Raw genomic sequence first — 14833 nt, forward strand, 5'->3', positions numbered from 1 at the left:
TTGTGAAACACAGAGAATTCCAGGGGGTGAAGTATATGTCGATTTTGTGAAACATATTATTATTTCTTACTTATAGCTCTGATCTGGGTTGGAGTCATGAAAGATATGATAGTTAAGTCTAAACCCAGATGAGTTAGTCCTGAAAAATCAGCTTACTAGTAATCCAAATGTTTTAATAAGAATTTAGATAGTAATAGATAAAAAGGCACATTACCCAGAGTCAAGAAACTTGATCATACAGGACAGTGGAACAGTGACTGCATCTGCAGAAAATATGTCCATAAACAAGCCACACACACACACAATCAAATATGCCATAGAACCAACAAGGCAGAGCTGTCCATAAGGGATGGAATGTTTACACAAGAAAAGGAAGAGGCTTCCTCACTAGCCTGTACTAAAAAGTGAGGCCCAGGTTCAAAACGGTGTCAGGAGACTGCTCCCAACTCACTCTGGCCCACAAAGGTGAAGAAGGCAGCACATCAGAAATAATGGGAGAGAGAGGCCAAGAAGTTGTGATACATGAGAGATTAACACATGCTTTCTTTGATTGGGGTAAGAACAGTGTATATGAAGTGGAAGAAAGGTTGCCCTGGTGTCAGTGCTGCTTATCTTCCACCAAATATGGACAAATAAGAAGCTTCACGGAGCTATTTTTATCATCTAAGCTTGGCAGGCATACTGCTTTAAAACTGGATGACATATGCTACTATTTCATGTAATATATAAGGTTTCCTTTTGTCAGGTTGTTAATAACAAAGCTTCATCAATCAAGTTATCACTGTAATTAAAAATTATTTCTGATTATAGTTTGCTATCTGATATAGGTATTTTGCAACTGTAGAACATACACCTTTGGGAAAAGAGTGACCCGCATGCCCGCAGCGGGCTGATGGGTAGCAATTTCAACTGCGCTTTTCTGTTGAAAATGGTCTGTTTCCTGATTGGCTAGCTTGTCAGAAAAAGAAGGAACATGATGTCACTCTGACCTGAAAATCTATTTCTCAGGAGGCAAAGTATTGATAAAGCCTAGTGCGCAGCTTAGAGTCTGACAGTTCGACAAGCCTTCCTAGGTTTTCCCACTGGGATGAGACTCTCAGAATAAGGGCCCATGTTTAAGACCGAATCCCCATTTCTACTCTTCCATATGACTTTTCTCCACTGTGACCCTGCACTCGATCACGCTGACCTGACACATCAGCATCTGAGTTTTTCAGGCCAATAGCTTATAGTTACCTACTAAAACAACTAAACCAAAACAAAAAACCAGTTTGTAAGGAAGAAGGGATATTTGTCTGAAATGTAGTAAACATGATCTCCCTTTCCTTCTTTATACTTTATTCATCCAAAAATATAAAAAGTGAATGTCATTTTTATCTACAAAATTAAGAATCCAATATACTACTCCTGCATGCATTGTTTATAAATGCAAGTGACAGCATGTTTCTTAGATTCTTTGAGTCCTAGGGGGGAAATACAGTCCATGATAAAGTGTAATATATGATCACAAAAATTTGAATACTAAATATTTAAACTAATTAGCCACATCAATTCAAACTTAAGCAACATGGCAAGTACTTATCTTTGCATGCTAAGAAAAATGCGTGAGCTGTCCAAACAATATAGCATTTTAAAAATGTTATCTTTATTTCCAACTATCCTGTGGCTATTAGCATCCATGGGCTGCTTTCAAAGGTCGAAAACACTGAATTGTCTAGAAACATTCAGAATGATAAGAGTAATACTATGAATTTTACTTTCACATTTTGGTCAATAAGGAGGAAAATAACAAAGTTAAGCAGTCAAAAGAAGTACTAAAGAAATAATAGTCATTCATATATACAGACAATATGAACACTAGAGATTCATTTCCCATCGATTCAATCTTATTTACACATTTAAAATATAAAATACATGTTAATTTGTCAAGAAGGTGGCCACATTTAGCACCAGGAAAGGAACTTTATGTTAGCCTTTGAACATGACCTCACATCTTGTCATAGGAAAAGAACTTTCATAGAATCTATATGTAGTTATCACCATCAATTAATAAAGAAAGGTTTTTAAAAGTAACTGCTGCATATCATTAATTCACAAGTACTTCAAAGGGAATTAATCTTAAAACCGGGACTACTTGATATTGCGCATGACTCTCCTGCAGTGGTTTGTTTTCATCTCCTCCAATGCTTGTTCCAGCTGCTGAACCAAATGCAGCAGGGTGGCTGGGTCTGTCTGTAGAACTTGAGTGTTGCGATCTCCATTCTGGTTAAGGTGTAGCTTTATAGTCACTGATGGTTTTATCTGTTGCCTGAGGCTTCTGCTTGCAAGCTTGATTTTAAGTGGAATAAGAACATAACTATTTAATGATCATGCTGAATATATAACATTTATAATTACCTTATACCATATACAAAAAACAAATTTCAGATAAATCACAGACTTCAAAATGAAAAGTAAACTGGAAAACTTTTTTCAAAAGATTTTATTTATTTATTTTTAGAAGAAAGGAGGAGAGGAAAAGAGAGAAACACTGACATGAGAAACATCGATTGGTTTACTCTCACATGCCCCCAACTAGGGGCCTGGCCCACAACCCAGGCATGTACCCTGACCAGGGATCGAACTGGAAACCCTCCAGTTTGTGAGACAATGCCTAACCCACTGAGCTACACCAGCTAGGGAATAAACTTCAAAGCTTTTGGGAAAAATAAAAAAAAGAAATGAGAATATATATGCAAACTTACAGTGTGGAAGGATTTTTCTTTTTTTAAAAAAGATTTTATTTATTTATTTTTAGAGAGAGGGGAAGAGAAGGAGACAGAGATGGAGAGAAACACTGTTGTGTGAGATCAGTTGCCTCTCACATGCCTCCAACCAAGGACCCAGCCTGCAACCTAGGCATGTGCCCTGACTGGAAATCAAAACAGTGACCTTTCAGTTTGCAGGCTGGCATTCAACCCGCTAAGCCACATCAGCCAGGGCTGGAAGGATTTCTTTTTAAAGATTTCATTTATTTTTTTGGAGAGAGAGGAAGGGAAGGAAAAAGAGAGAGAGAAACATCAATGTGTGGTTGCCTCTCCTGTGCCCTACGCCAGGGACCTGGCCTGCAATCCAGGCATGTGCCCCAACTGGGAATCAAACCAGCGACCCTTCAGTTCGCAGTCTGGTGCTCAATCCACTGAGCCACATCAGCCAGGGCCTGGAAGGATTTCTTAAACATGATATAAATGGCACAAAGCATAATGAAAAAAGTGACAAATTTAGCTACATTAAAATTATTAACTTTTCTTCAAAGGACACCTAAAGATGATGGAAAAACAAGCTATAAAATGAGAGAAGTTATTTGGTAACACATGTAACCCAAAAAAGACTAGTATCCAAGAATGCATGAACAACTGCTCTGATTTAAAAGGAACAAAACATAAAACCGAGAGAAAAAACATGCCAAAAACCTATAAGCACTTAATAAAAGAAGTAATACAAATAGATAAAAATAGGCAAATATGTTCAACTTTATTAGGAATCAAAAAAATGGCCAGTAAAACCATAAAATACTGTTTTGCATGTATCAGAATAGCATGAACTAAAAAGCTGTCCATACAGAGCACTGCAAGTTACAGAATGGAAACTCTCGTCCACTGAGGTGAGAGTGACAAGAGAATCACTTTGGAAAACAATATATATTTCCAGTAATTCCATTCTTGGGTATATGTCCTAAACTCTTATACATATACATGTATTCATAATATGAATAGTATGTATGAATAGCATAGTATTCATAGTATTTGTTGCTAAGGGTCAAAAATTAAAAACATCTTAAATATTCTCTAACAGAATGGATACAATGAGAATATTCATACAATGAAATGCTTACTGGTAGCAAAAAGAAATGTACTACAGCAAAATGAATTGTCATGGATAAATCTAAAAAAAAGGTTAAATGGAAAAAGCAAGTCACAGAATAACACATAAAACTCTAAAAAATCCAGTTTACTGAAAAAAAAAAAGTGTAAAAAAACCCAACTATAAAGTAAAAAATAACAAAATTCAGGGTGGTGGTTACCTCCAGTGTGCTGGGAGGGGGTTCTGACTTAGAAAGGGACACTCGATGGTATTGGTTGTGTTCTAGTTCTTAAGCTTGGCCACGGGTACTTATTTTATTCTTCTTCTTTAAACTGAGTATCTATAACCCTTTGTTTATATGATACATCCCAAAAATTTTTTAAAAAGTACTTTTGTTAAAAGAAAATAACCACTAGAAACAATGACCAACTTGGAAATGATGGAATTTAACCCTAGCACCAGAGTGTGCTCTCTTACAAGGAACCAGGACCTCCTTGAATAGCTAATTCAATTCAAGTCTAGGTCTGGAATTGTACAAGATGAACCTGAAACATCTTGTTATACAAGAAAGCAAGATTGTTATCTAAAACTATTGGAGTAGTATCAAAGGACAAGCAGCCAAATTGAAGAAAGAGACTTCCAGTGAGTAACAAATCTAAAGTAAGATTTTAGGATTAACTTAATACCACAACATAGAATACCCTAGTAACTTCTTTCAATTAATTCTAGGTCATTTGTGCATCCAAAAGAACCCAAGATACTGATCCAAAGCTGAGATTTTATGTCTTAAAATTATTTGGAAACAATAGATGAATCCCTTTGGGTGAGCTAGTCCCCAAATATAAAATATGTATTTGTAAAGTAAATTATCTCCTGTAAGATTATTTCTCTAGTACACAAGATTATAGAAAGGCAAATGGTAATAAATATGATTACTAAAAATATTACTTATTCATTCAATTATGAATTGTTTATATTTCTTATTTCCCCTGTATCTGTACTGACAGATAGGGGCCAAATCTATCTATACGTACAATTAAGCATGAATTTTCTTGTCGAAAGGCTTAAGGTTGCTCAATCTATCCTCCCATTTTTAGATAACCAGGATATCTAAAAAACCTTTACAGATAATTATCTGTACCATTCTTTAACATTTCCAGATAAAGACTATATAATATCCCTAACAAACACCTAGTAAAATAAAATTAGGCCTAATTTTTTCTCAGAAAGAAATTGGAATCACAGCCAGTGGTACTACTAGAAGATAAAGAACAGTACCCCATAAAGTTCTTGATATGAACTTATTTCAATAGCAACTTTAAATAAATCAACCCTAAAAGTAACATTCTCCTCCACCAATCTCTGATGTATTTAACTTAACTGATGCTATTAACAAAGGCATTAAATATACTTGCTATTTATGAAGTACAGGAAATGTTTCTATTAGAAACTAAACTGTGATGACTAATTTACTCCCCATAAGCAACTGCACAATAATTTGATTGTAACTATCCATTCATTACCCATCTCCATGAGACAAATCAGTTACTTGGAAATGAAAGGTTCAGCCCTGGCTGGTGTGGCTCCATGGATTGAGCACTGGCCTGCAAACCAAAGGGTCGCTGTTTCGATTCTCAGTCAGGGAACACGCCTGGGTTGCAGGCCAAGTCCCCAGTAGGAATACGTGAGAGGCAACCACACATTGATGTTTCTCTCCATCTCTTTCTCCCTCCCTTCTCCTCTCTGTAAAAATTAAAAAATTTTTAAAAATCTTAAAAAAAAACGAAAGGTTCTATATCCTATTATTAGTTTCCTAGTCTTTTAGCTGGTTTTTGTTTGACAAGTCTTTCTCCCATAAGCAAATAATCCACTCTAGTTAAAAATCTCTTGTAATAATTCCCTGACCAGTGAGGCATGGAGGTCATCCATGGTTAGTTGGACATCATCTTACAAAGCAAAAAGTCATCAGTCCGATTCCTGGAGAGGGCACATGCCTGGGGTTGCAGGTTTGGTCCCCGCAGGATAGGCAACTAATCCATGTTTCTCTCCCTTTCCCTCTCTCTAAAAATAAATAGATAAATAAATTAAAAAAATTTAAATCGCTTGTAATAATTTCAACTAATAAGCTCACAAAATCAATTAGTTTTCTGTAGCTTTTTTAGCACTGAAATGCATTTCACCGTGAGGCAATATTCATTCAGTATACCCTTAACTTTAGACTGTATTAATCCTAGCAGTAACACAGCTAGTCAAACTCATTTCACTGCATAAATGAGTTCTCTTGAGTTTGATTTTAGAATTTCAATTGCTTAACTTTTTAACTTCTAAAAATGTCTTCATAATGGAAAAATTCAAAGCCAATCAATAACAACAACAACAACAAAAAGAACTTCTAAGGGCTACCAAACCCTAAGAGTCAGAAGATATCCCCACACAAAGAGGTAAAGGTGTAAAAGAGAAATTACTGCTGAATCTCATGAACATGACCATCTCCACTTCTCTTCCACCTGGTTGTTCAGAAAGGACCTAAACATAAAGGCTTAACCAGTGATCTCCTCCTCCTCATTAGCTCTACAGGACTTGCTGCTTATGACTCCAAAAGCATAAACTGTACCTTGTTCTTTGCTGTATCTGCATCACATGATAGGCATGCAAAAAATATTTGATAAATTAATTTAAGAAGGTGCTCACCACTAGCTCCCCTCCCTACCATTTTTATATTTAGCAGTGAATGCCTACTATATGCCAGGCATTGTGCTGGGGACACAGCAGTCAACGAGACACAGTACCTGCCTTCATGGAGCCTATAATCTGGTTTATACCATAACCGTGTTAATATCTATTCAAGCACTCATCATATTAGATTACAACTGCTAAACTCTTCTAACTGAATTTCATGCTAAACTCTTCTAACTGAATTTCTATAACCTATTTGGATCTTCTTACTACTATTCAAATTGGGAAGAATCCACTATGACAGAGGTTTACAAACTTTATTGCACATAAGAATTGCCTGGGTGAATGGGAAGCTTTTAAAAATCCTGATGCCCAGGCAAAAACCCATACCAATAAGTCACAATCTCATGGTGGGGAGGGTGAGGCAAAGAATTTTAAAAGCTCCCAGGTCGTTCCAATATGCAGGTTCCAAGTCTGGCTTGAGCTATACCACACACTCAACATGCTCATTCCCATATGCATGTGGGCCTTTACAGATTACACTGTCTCCTTTGTCAAGAATATTCACCCTGGTTTTCTCTATTCATTTATCCTTCTGAAGTCTCACCTCCTTTTATTGAAGCTTTTCTGGAGCATTCCTGTGTACACTGAACTGAACTACCTGAGCTACAGCTTTTTTGAATTGCTCAGTTGTACCTTGATTTACACAATTCTATTCTTTTTCCTCCTCCAGAACCACATTTTACAACTACCTCTATTTACTAGTTATTTTGAGAACATCTAATACTCCTAAAATATTTTTTCCAGCTAAGAAAGCATCTTATGCTTTTGTTTCCTAAAGCATTTAGCAAAGCCCTGATCAACAAATGGATACATTCAATGAACATCTTTTAATCTGTCAATGCTTGATAAAGGGCTACATGTAATAGTCTGTAAACTCCCCTTTGGTCAATAGCTGAATCTCACAAATACAATGTGCACAGAAGCGAGATGCAAAAGAACATTTGCTGAATCATTCCCTATACAGAAATCTAAAGAGTAGCAAAAGTAATCTATGTATTAGAAGTGAGAAAAGGGGAAGCAATTGGTAGGAGGTGAGGAGGATGCCTCTGGGATGCTGGTCATGGGTAAGTGTTGGCTTCATGGGTGTTTTCACCATGAGGTAATTCACTGAGCAGTACATTCACTGACTAGTACACTTTTCTATGTGTGTATTTTTTTAAAGGATTTTATTTATTTTTTAGAGAGAGGGGAAAGGAGGGAGAAAGAGATGGAGAGAAACATCAATGTGTAGTTGCCTCACACGCACCCCCTACTGGAGACCTAGGCAGCAACCCAGGAACGTGCCCTGACTGGACTAGAACCAGCGACCCTTTGGTTTGCAGACCAGTGCTCAATCCACTGAGCCACACCAGCCAGGGCCTTCTATATGTGTATTTATTTCAACAGAAAAGTTTTTAAAAATCTAAGCATCACTTAAAAGAATACGCATAACCATCTCCTTTTCCAAAATAACTTATTCCTTACAAAGTTACAAATTAAACTGATTTGATACCTTAAAAATATTAGAAAATGAACTATTTGTGAAATGGCCTGAAAATGAGTATTAAAAAAAACTGAAGTTTCAAACCAGAGTTTGGTTAAGGTGGTAAAGAATATAATAGGCCTGAGGACATATACCTAAAATAAATCTTATATTGTAATTCAGATTAAAAAGAAGAGGGAGAAGAAGAAGCCACCACCACCATACCTGTACATCTAGTCGCCATTCAAGGCTGTGGTAACTGGGAAAGTCTGGTGCCAATTCACTAAGAATAGTTCTGATCTCCTTTCTGTTGTCCAGATACAGCTGAAGCAACAATTTCTTCAATTCTTCAGAGAATCCCAGAACAAAAATAGAGTCTTGGAAATCCAGTTCAGAAATCTACAATGAATTGAGTTTAGCAGAACATGAGAATTTACCTTTGTCTAGTAAATGCTAAAATAGTTGATATACACAAAATAATATAAAATCCCCTAATTCTTTTGTCTAGTAAAAGAATCAACACCCTTTAGTTAAAAGCAATCCTTGCCCACTATTTTAAAATCTGAGTTTCTGATATATAAAAATACTGACATATAAAAAAGATTTATTAAAATGACCAATTTTCTCTCCTATTCTTCACCATCAAGCCAGATACTGCTAATATGCAAACACAAAGTACAATGAATCATTATGTTCTCCCTCCTCTTAGGATACATACTATTGAATGTGGTTCAATAACATGCAGAATTATAGGCAACTCTAATTTATACTAACATGAGGTATTCATGACAGCAGATTGTTATAGTCATATTGTTTGGGCATGGCTTCACCAAATCAATTATAAACCATTAACAACATTACTGAAGTAAGTAGGTACCTGCCAGGGCTATGATGTAGAGTATACATGACCTTCTTAAGGTTTGGCTAATCTTGTATAAGACAGTCTACAGCAACCCTTACCATGAGCTTTGAGCTTTCAGTGAGGAGGTAAGTTAATCCTTCCACACCATGCTGGACAGTGTCACGACTCACATTGAGTTTTCCTGGGGAAAAAAGGTAAAAGTGAGCAAATACATTATTGTGTGATATTTATCCTTTTATTCAAACTTATTTAAGAATAAATATTATCCATTATTCCTTTTTTTAAAACACTGCAATTAATAATAATGAGTTGGTAATAGCCTCCTTTTCGTTCTCCAGTCTAAGCCAAATGGTTGCAGTATTTTCCATCTTCTAACCTTTACAAAATGCAGACTCCTAAGAGACTAGTACCAGGGGCACGTCCCTCTCTTGAAGGCACTGTTCCTTCAAGCCTGGCAGAAGAGGAACTCAACAGAGACTGACTTTATCTGAGGAACTGCCCCTAGTCCAGCGGGAAAGACAATACCTCACCAAAAGATGTGTGCACAGCTAATAATAACCAAACACCGGACTATTCCACACACTTCGGTGAAAGTAAATTATATAGTATCTCAGGCAGATGGTAATTTTACACACGAAGAAATCCACTTAACAAAAACTTAAAAAATCTAACAGCTACTTAGGAAACCTGCAGGATGTGCGCCGTGACTGAAGAGCCCTTCTGGTTTTATTCTACACCAAGGGGATCAAGACGCTCGGAGTCGCAAAAACCCCTTTCTCCCCAGCACTATAGAGAATGGCTAGTATTTCCACCGCGCAGCCTGCAGGGCCGCGCCCCTCCCCTCCTTACTGGCGGCGCCGTCGTATATCTTGGGGTTCGAGCCTCGCCTCAGGAACTCCACTGCAATCCTCCCAAACTCGGCGACCACTGCAACGGAAGCCAGGACATCATGAGAAACGGGCGCTCCCTATGCTTCCTTCCCCAGACCACAGAACACCACCCTCCGCTGCCGCGTCTCCCGACCCGAGCTGTCCACTTGCGGCAGGAAGGCCAGGTGCTCCTTGTGCTCCTCCGACAGGTCCAGCAGCATCTTCGCGCAGCGGCCAATTTCAGCCGTAGAGCTGACCCCGCCCTCACCACTTCCGGATACCGAGTCCTAGAGCGAAAAAGCTCCGGCGCCTCAGCATCCCGAGCTTTGTGTTCCGGGCGGTGGCCGTCCTACATTCAAGCACTCCTGCGGTGCGTGCTGGCTCAGGGCGGGGTCGGGAGTCGGGTTAGAAGATTCGTTCGTAAGTTTGTCTCTCAGCTGTAACCTCGCGGGTGCAAGGTGCTAGGATTTGTTGGAGACAAAAGATGTTTAAAATCCGATAAGCCCCCTCCCGCGGAATTTACGTTTATGATATCAGTAGCTAACAGTTATTAAGCACGGTGTCAGGAACTATCCTTACCATTATTGTTACCCTTAAAAATAAGGAAACTGGGAAGTCAGGCAACTGAAACTAAGTTTTATGGAGCTATTAGTTTGCACAGAGCTCTGGCGTATGTTATTTTGTTTAATGTATCTTATTTAATGTGTTCAGTAACTTGTTCTTACAGTTGAAGAATCAAAGCTCCAAAAGGACCTAATAAGCCTTTGACGGAGCTGGGAGGAGAGGATCAGATCCCTTGACCACTTGTTCAAAAGCCCATCATTCTACACAGCAGGCCAAAAGCTGAAGGTGTTTAACAAATTCTTTGAGTGATTGATTATAGATTAGGATAAAGATGATGCCGGAAAGGATTGATGTTTGCAGAGCCCAGAACAATTAATTTTTATGTGTTGAGTACAGTGTGAGAATTCTGGTTCTTTTCCCATCTGTCTCTTCTTACCTGTTGTGGTTCAAATATAAGAGACTACAGAATTGCTAATTGATAGGAACATGACTTTCCAAATCTTCCCTCTTTGTTTCTGGTGGGAAGAAACCTAGAGAGAGAGAGAGACTTCTTACCTATCTTATGTCTAGGGACTGAGACATTTCTTTCTACACTGGGCAGACTGAAAATTGGAAGTTCGTCAGCTGCGTGCTGTGTCTACCTTGTTCCTCACATCTGACTGAAATTAAAACTCTTTGTTTCCTCCAAGGAAGAGGGCACAGAAAGGCAAGTCCTTGAACTAATTTGTTATAGTAGTTAGGTCTTAAAGAAGCATTTCCAGAGAGAAAGTGATTTTTACTTAGACTGTAAGTTGCAGATCAGCAAAAATAGCATTATTTCCTGAAGAAGCCTGTATTCATTCATACATTATGGAGAAAATGTCCATTATTTAAGAATGCTTTTCAGAAAAGGTAAAATCACGATTTTTCTACAAATATATGATGAACACACATCAAAGACTGTATTGAAATTGTGAGTTAGTAAGGAAATCAGTAAGGTTACAGTAACAAGTAGTTTCAATGGATTCAAAGGAGATACTACAAAATAATACATATGAAGGAGGACGCCCCAAAATCAGAATTATCTTCTGGAAGGCGGACCCCTTGTAGTTCAGGCTTCCACTGCCAGGTGAATGTTCTAGGAACCCTTCTGTATCAGTGTACCAGTTGGCGTTGCTATGAGAGGCTGTGTTTAGCTTCAGTGAGTTTTTTTTGAAGATTCTTTCAACATGTTTGCCCATTTTCATAATGGGTGATTTGTGAGAGCACCTGTCTACACTGTGCTGAGTAGTCAGCAGTTTTTGACCAAAAAATGGCATGGCCTCTGTGCCCCATCCTTCCTATTCACCTGATCTCTCCCTAAGCAACTTTTCTGTTGTTTCCCTGGATGAAAAAAGTCCTCAAAGAGAAATGTTTTGCTGATGTGGAAGAGGTGCAACAAAAAACAACAGAAGCACTAAAAAGTATCAAAATCGATGAGTTCAGAAACTGTTTTGAGCAGTAGAAAAAAAAACATCTTAATAGGAGTATTTCATCAAATGGAGAGAACTTTGAAGGTAACTGAAGTTTAAATACAAATTTTTATAAATAAATTCCATTTTTTCATGTCCCCCTTTCGTATACAGATGTTCCTCAACATATGAGGGGGTATTGTCCCAATAAACCCACTTTAAATTGAAAATATCATGTCACCCTGAACAGATGGCTCATTTGGTTGGAGAGTCATCCAGTACTTAGGAAGGTTGTGGGTTCCTTCCCGATCAGGGAACATACCTAGGCTGCAGGTTCCATTCCTGGTTGGGGGCATGTATGGGAGGCAACTGATTGATGTTTCTCTCTCTAAAATCAATAAAAAATATATCCTCGGGTGAGGATTATAAAATATATGTATGTCATGCTCTGGCCAGTGTGGCTCGGTTGGGTGTCATTCTGCTACTAAAGGGATATGGGTGCGAGTCCCAGTCAGGTCACGTGTCTGGGTTGCAGGTTTGGTCCCCAGTTGGAGCGTGTGCAGGAGGCAACTGATTGATGTGTCTCTCCCTCTCTTTCTCCCTCCCTTCTCCCTCTCTGGAATCAATAAAAAAGTTTTAAATAGAAAAATATACATCATAAGTCAAAGGGCATTTAAAGCACCTAACCTACCAAACATCAAAGTCTAGTTTAAGTGTTCTTATACATGCTCAGAACACTTACTTAAGCCTGTAGTTGGGGACAATTATCTAACTCAAAGTTTATTTTATAATCAAGTGTTGAATATCTCATGTAATTGATTGGACACTGTATTGAAAGTGAAAAACAGAATGGTTTTATGGGTATGCACCATTAAGATATGCAGCTGAAAGGGGACTGGGCCTGAAGAATATCTGAAGCACTGAGCTGAAACAAAAACGTTGGCAACGCAGTGAAGAGTATTGGCTGTTTACCCTTGCAATCTCATGGCTGACCAGGAGCATCACCAGAGAGCATCAGACTGCATATTGCTAGCCCAGGGAAAGATCAAAATTCAAAATCTGAAGTATGGTTTCTATTGAATTCTTATCACTTTTTCACCATTGCGAAGTTGAAGAACTCAAAAGTCGAACCATTGTGTATAAGGGGACTGTGTGTATAGGAAATAAGAAGTGCTGAAATGAATTTATATAAATAGATACAATATTATACTAATATGATATAGTCCTTCTTCCCTGTGATAAAGTGGGGGCAGGGGAGGTGAAGGTAGAAATACGAGTAGCAGAATGAGATGGCCAAAGAAGGGAGCCAAGAAGTCATTTAATAGCTGGTGGAAACCAGCCTGGAGTTAAAACTTTCTAGGCTAACTTAGAGAGTGACTGCTGTCAAATTCGATGTTGTTTAGAGTAAATTACCTGAATAAAAAAAAAAATCAAAGGTCTAGATTCCAGATCTGGCTCTATTACTTACTAAGTGTAGGGCCACCAACACCTTGTTTTTATACATTACACAGTTAGCTTCTTCATTTGTCAGATGGTTATTTTAATGACTACCCTTTTGTACCATGCATAAACTAATAAATTCACATTAAGAAATTGATTTTGATGATCAAATAAAGCAATCAATTAGCATGAAACAATTCAAGGATTTGTAAACTGATGTGTTCATATTTTATTGGAGGAGATTTTATATGGACAAATCATTGAGAATTCCATGTGCATATTCATCCTAAAATTCATTCAACTCAACAAATATAGAGCAGTTCCTCAAAGGTTCAAGCATATGCTATGCCTTGGCAATTTTGAGTTGAATAAAACAATGCCCTTTCCCCCTAGAAGATGACAGTTCAGTGAGGAAGATAATCAAGTAATTTCAGTACAGTGTGGTGAGTGGTAATGCTTGAAGAATAAACAAAATAACATGGAAGCATAGAGAAGGTGGTGATTTCAATAAGATTCAGGCTTAGAATATATGTTCCAGGGTATTCTGTACATGCTAATAATTATGCTTTGCAATTGTATAACATTATAAGTATATAATGTCTTAATGTTATTTCATTGTACATCTTAAGCAAGCCATCTTCTTAACCTATTTTATTTCTGGAGCTAAAGTAAAGAAAGAATAAATGCTTGGTACTTTTTCAGTTGATTCTGTCAGAAAACATTGTTCCATATCAATTGCCCTGTCACATTTTCTCCTCATATTTCTTTCTCTATCAACATTTCTTTCCCCTTCTATTTCCCCATATTCCTTTCTCCTTAGGCATTTCAGCTCCAGAATCGCTTCACCAGGCATTTCCTTGACTGTGTTTCAGTGATACATAAAATATTTTCATCCCTGCAAGGAATCACAGTTCAGTTCAGCAGGCTGTTAAGGACTTGAGATTTTTAAAACAAAATTTAGTTACTTTTTACATTGGGTTACAAACTGCATATAAAAAGGGTACAGATAAAACTAATTCTTGTTGAATTTTCTCAAATTGAACACACCTGTTAACCTAGATGAACAACTCAGACGTCATCAGTACCTCAGAACCTCTGCTGTGCCCTCTTCTAGTCACTCTCTCCTCTTATTGCTACTGCATTGATCTAACACACAGGAGTGTACACACGCTGCCTTACAGCATCTCTTTACCACCATCCTTGTATTTTCTTTTGTATTAACCTTATACGTGCCCCAACCTCATAATATTTAACTAAGAATTTAAAGTTATTTTAAAAGTGAGCTTTAAATTTTAGGTGTTTCTGACTGTTGTAAAAGAATCCATTTTTAAAAACTTCCTAGAAAATAGAATAAAAACAAAATATTTAGGAAAAAAATTAATAAATGGTTTGCAAGATCTCTACACCCAAAACTAAAAAACATTGATAAGAGAAATTGAGAAAGACTTAAATGGGGGCATACAGCATAAAACAAAAACAAAATATTAAGGAAACAAAATTAATAAATGGTTTGCAAGATCTCTACACCCAAAACTAAAAAACATTGATAAGAGAAAAGACTTAAATGGGGGCATACAGCAGCAACAGAGAAATACATCATGGATTGTAAGATTGAATATTATTA

The 14833-nt window shown here is 37.5% G+C and overlaps 1 protein-coding gene across 1 annotated transcript; it reads right to left on the bottom strand.

Annotated features, from left to right (window-relative positions):
• Positions 1–1623: 1623 nt before the first annotated feature.
• On the bottom strand, positions 1624–10045 carry COMMD2 (COMM domain containing 2). Its single transcript, XM_045851868.1, has 5 exons — positions 9930–10045; positions 9756–9833; positions 9005–9087; positions 8270–8443; positions 1624–2328 (listed from the first exon to the last, which is right to left on the bottom strand). Exons 1-5 carry the CDS (start codon positions 9994–9996, stop codon positions 2131–2133), a joined length of 600 nt encoding a protein of 199 aa, XP_045707824.1. The 5' UTR covers positions 9997–10045; the 3' UTR covers positions 1624–2130.
• Between the last annotated feature and the right edge of the window lie 4788 nt (positions 10046–14833).

This window comes from Phyllostomus hastatus, unplaced genomic scaffold, assembly GCF_019186645.2.
Source record: "Phyllostomus hastatus isolate PE091 unplaced genomic scaffold, TTU_PhHast_1.1 phas_contig_86, whole genome shotgun sequence".
NCBI classification, from domain to species: domain Eukaryota; kingdom Metazoa; phylum Chordata; class Mammalia; order Chiroptera; family Phyllostomidae; genus Phyllostomus; species Phyllostomus hastatus.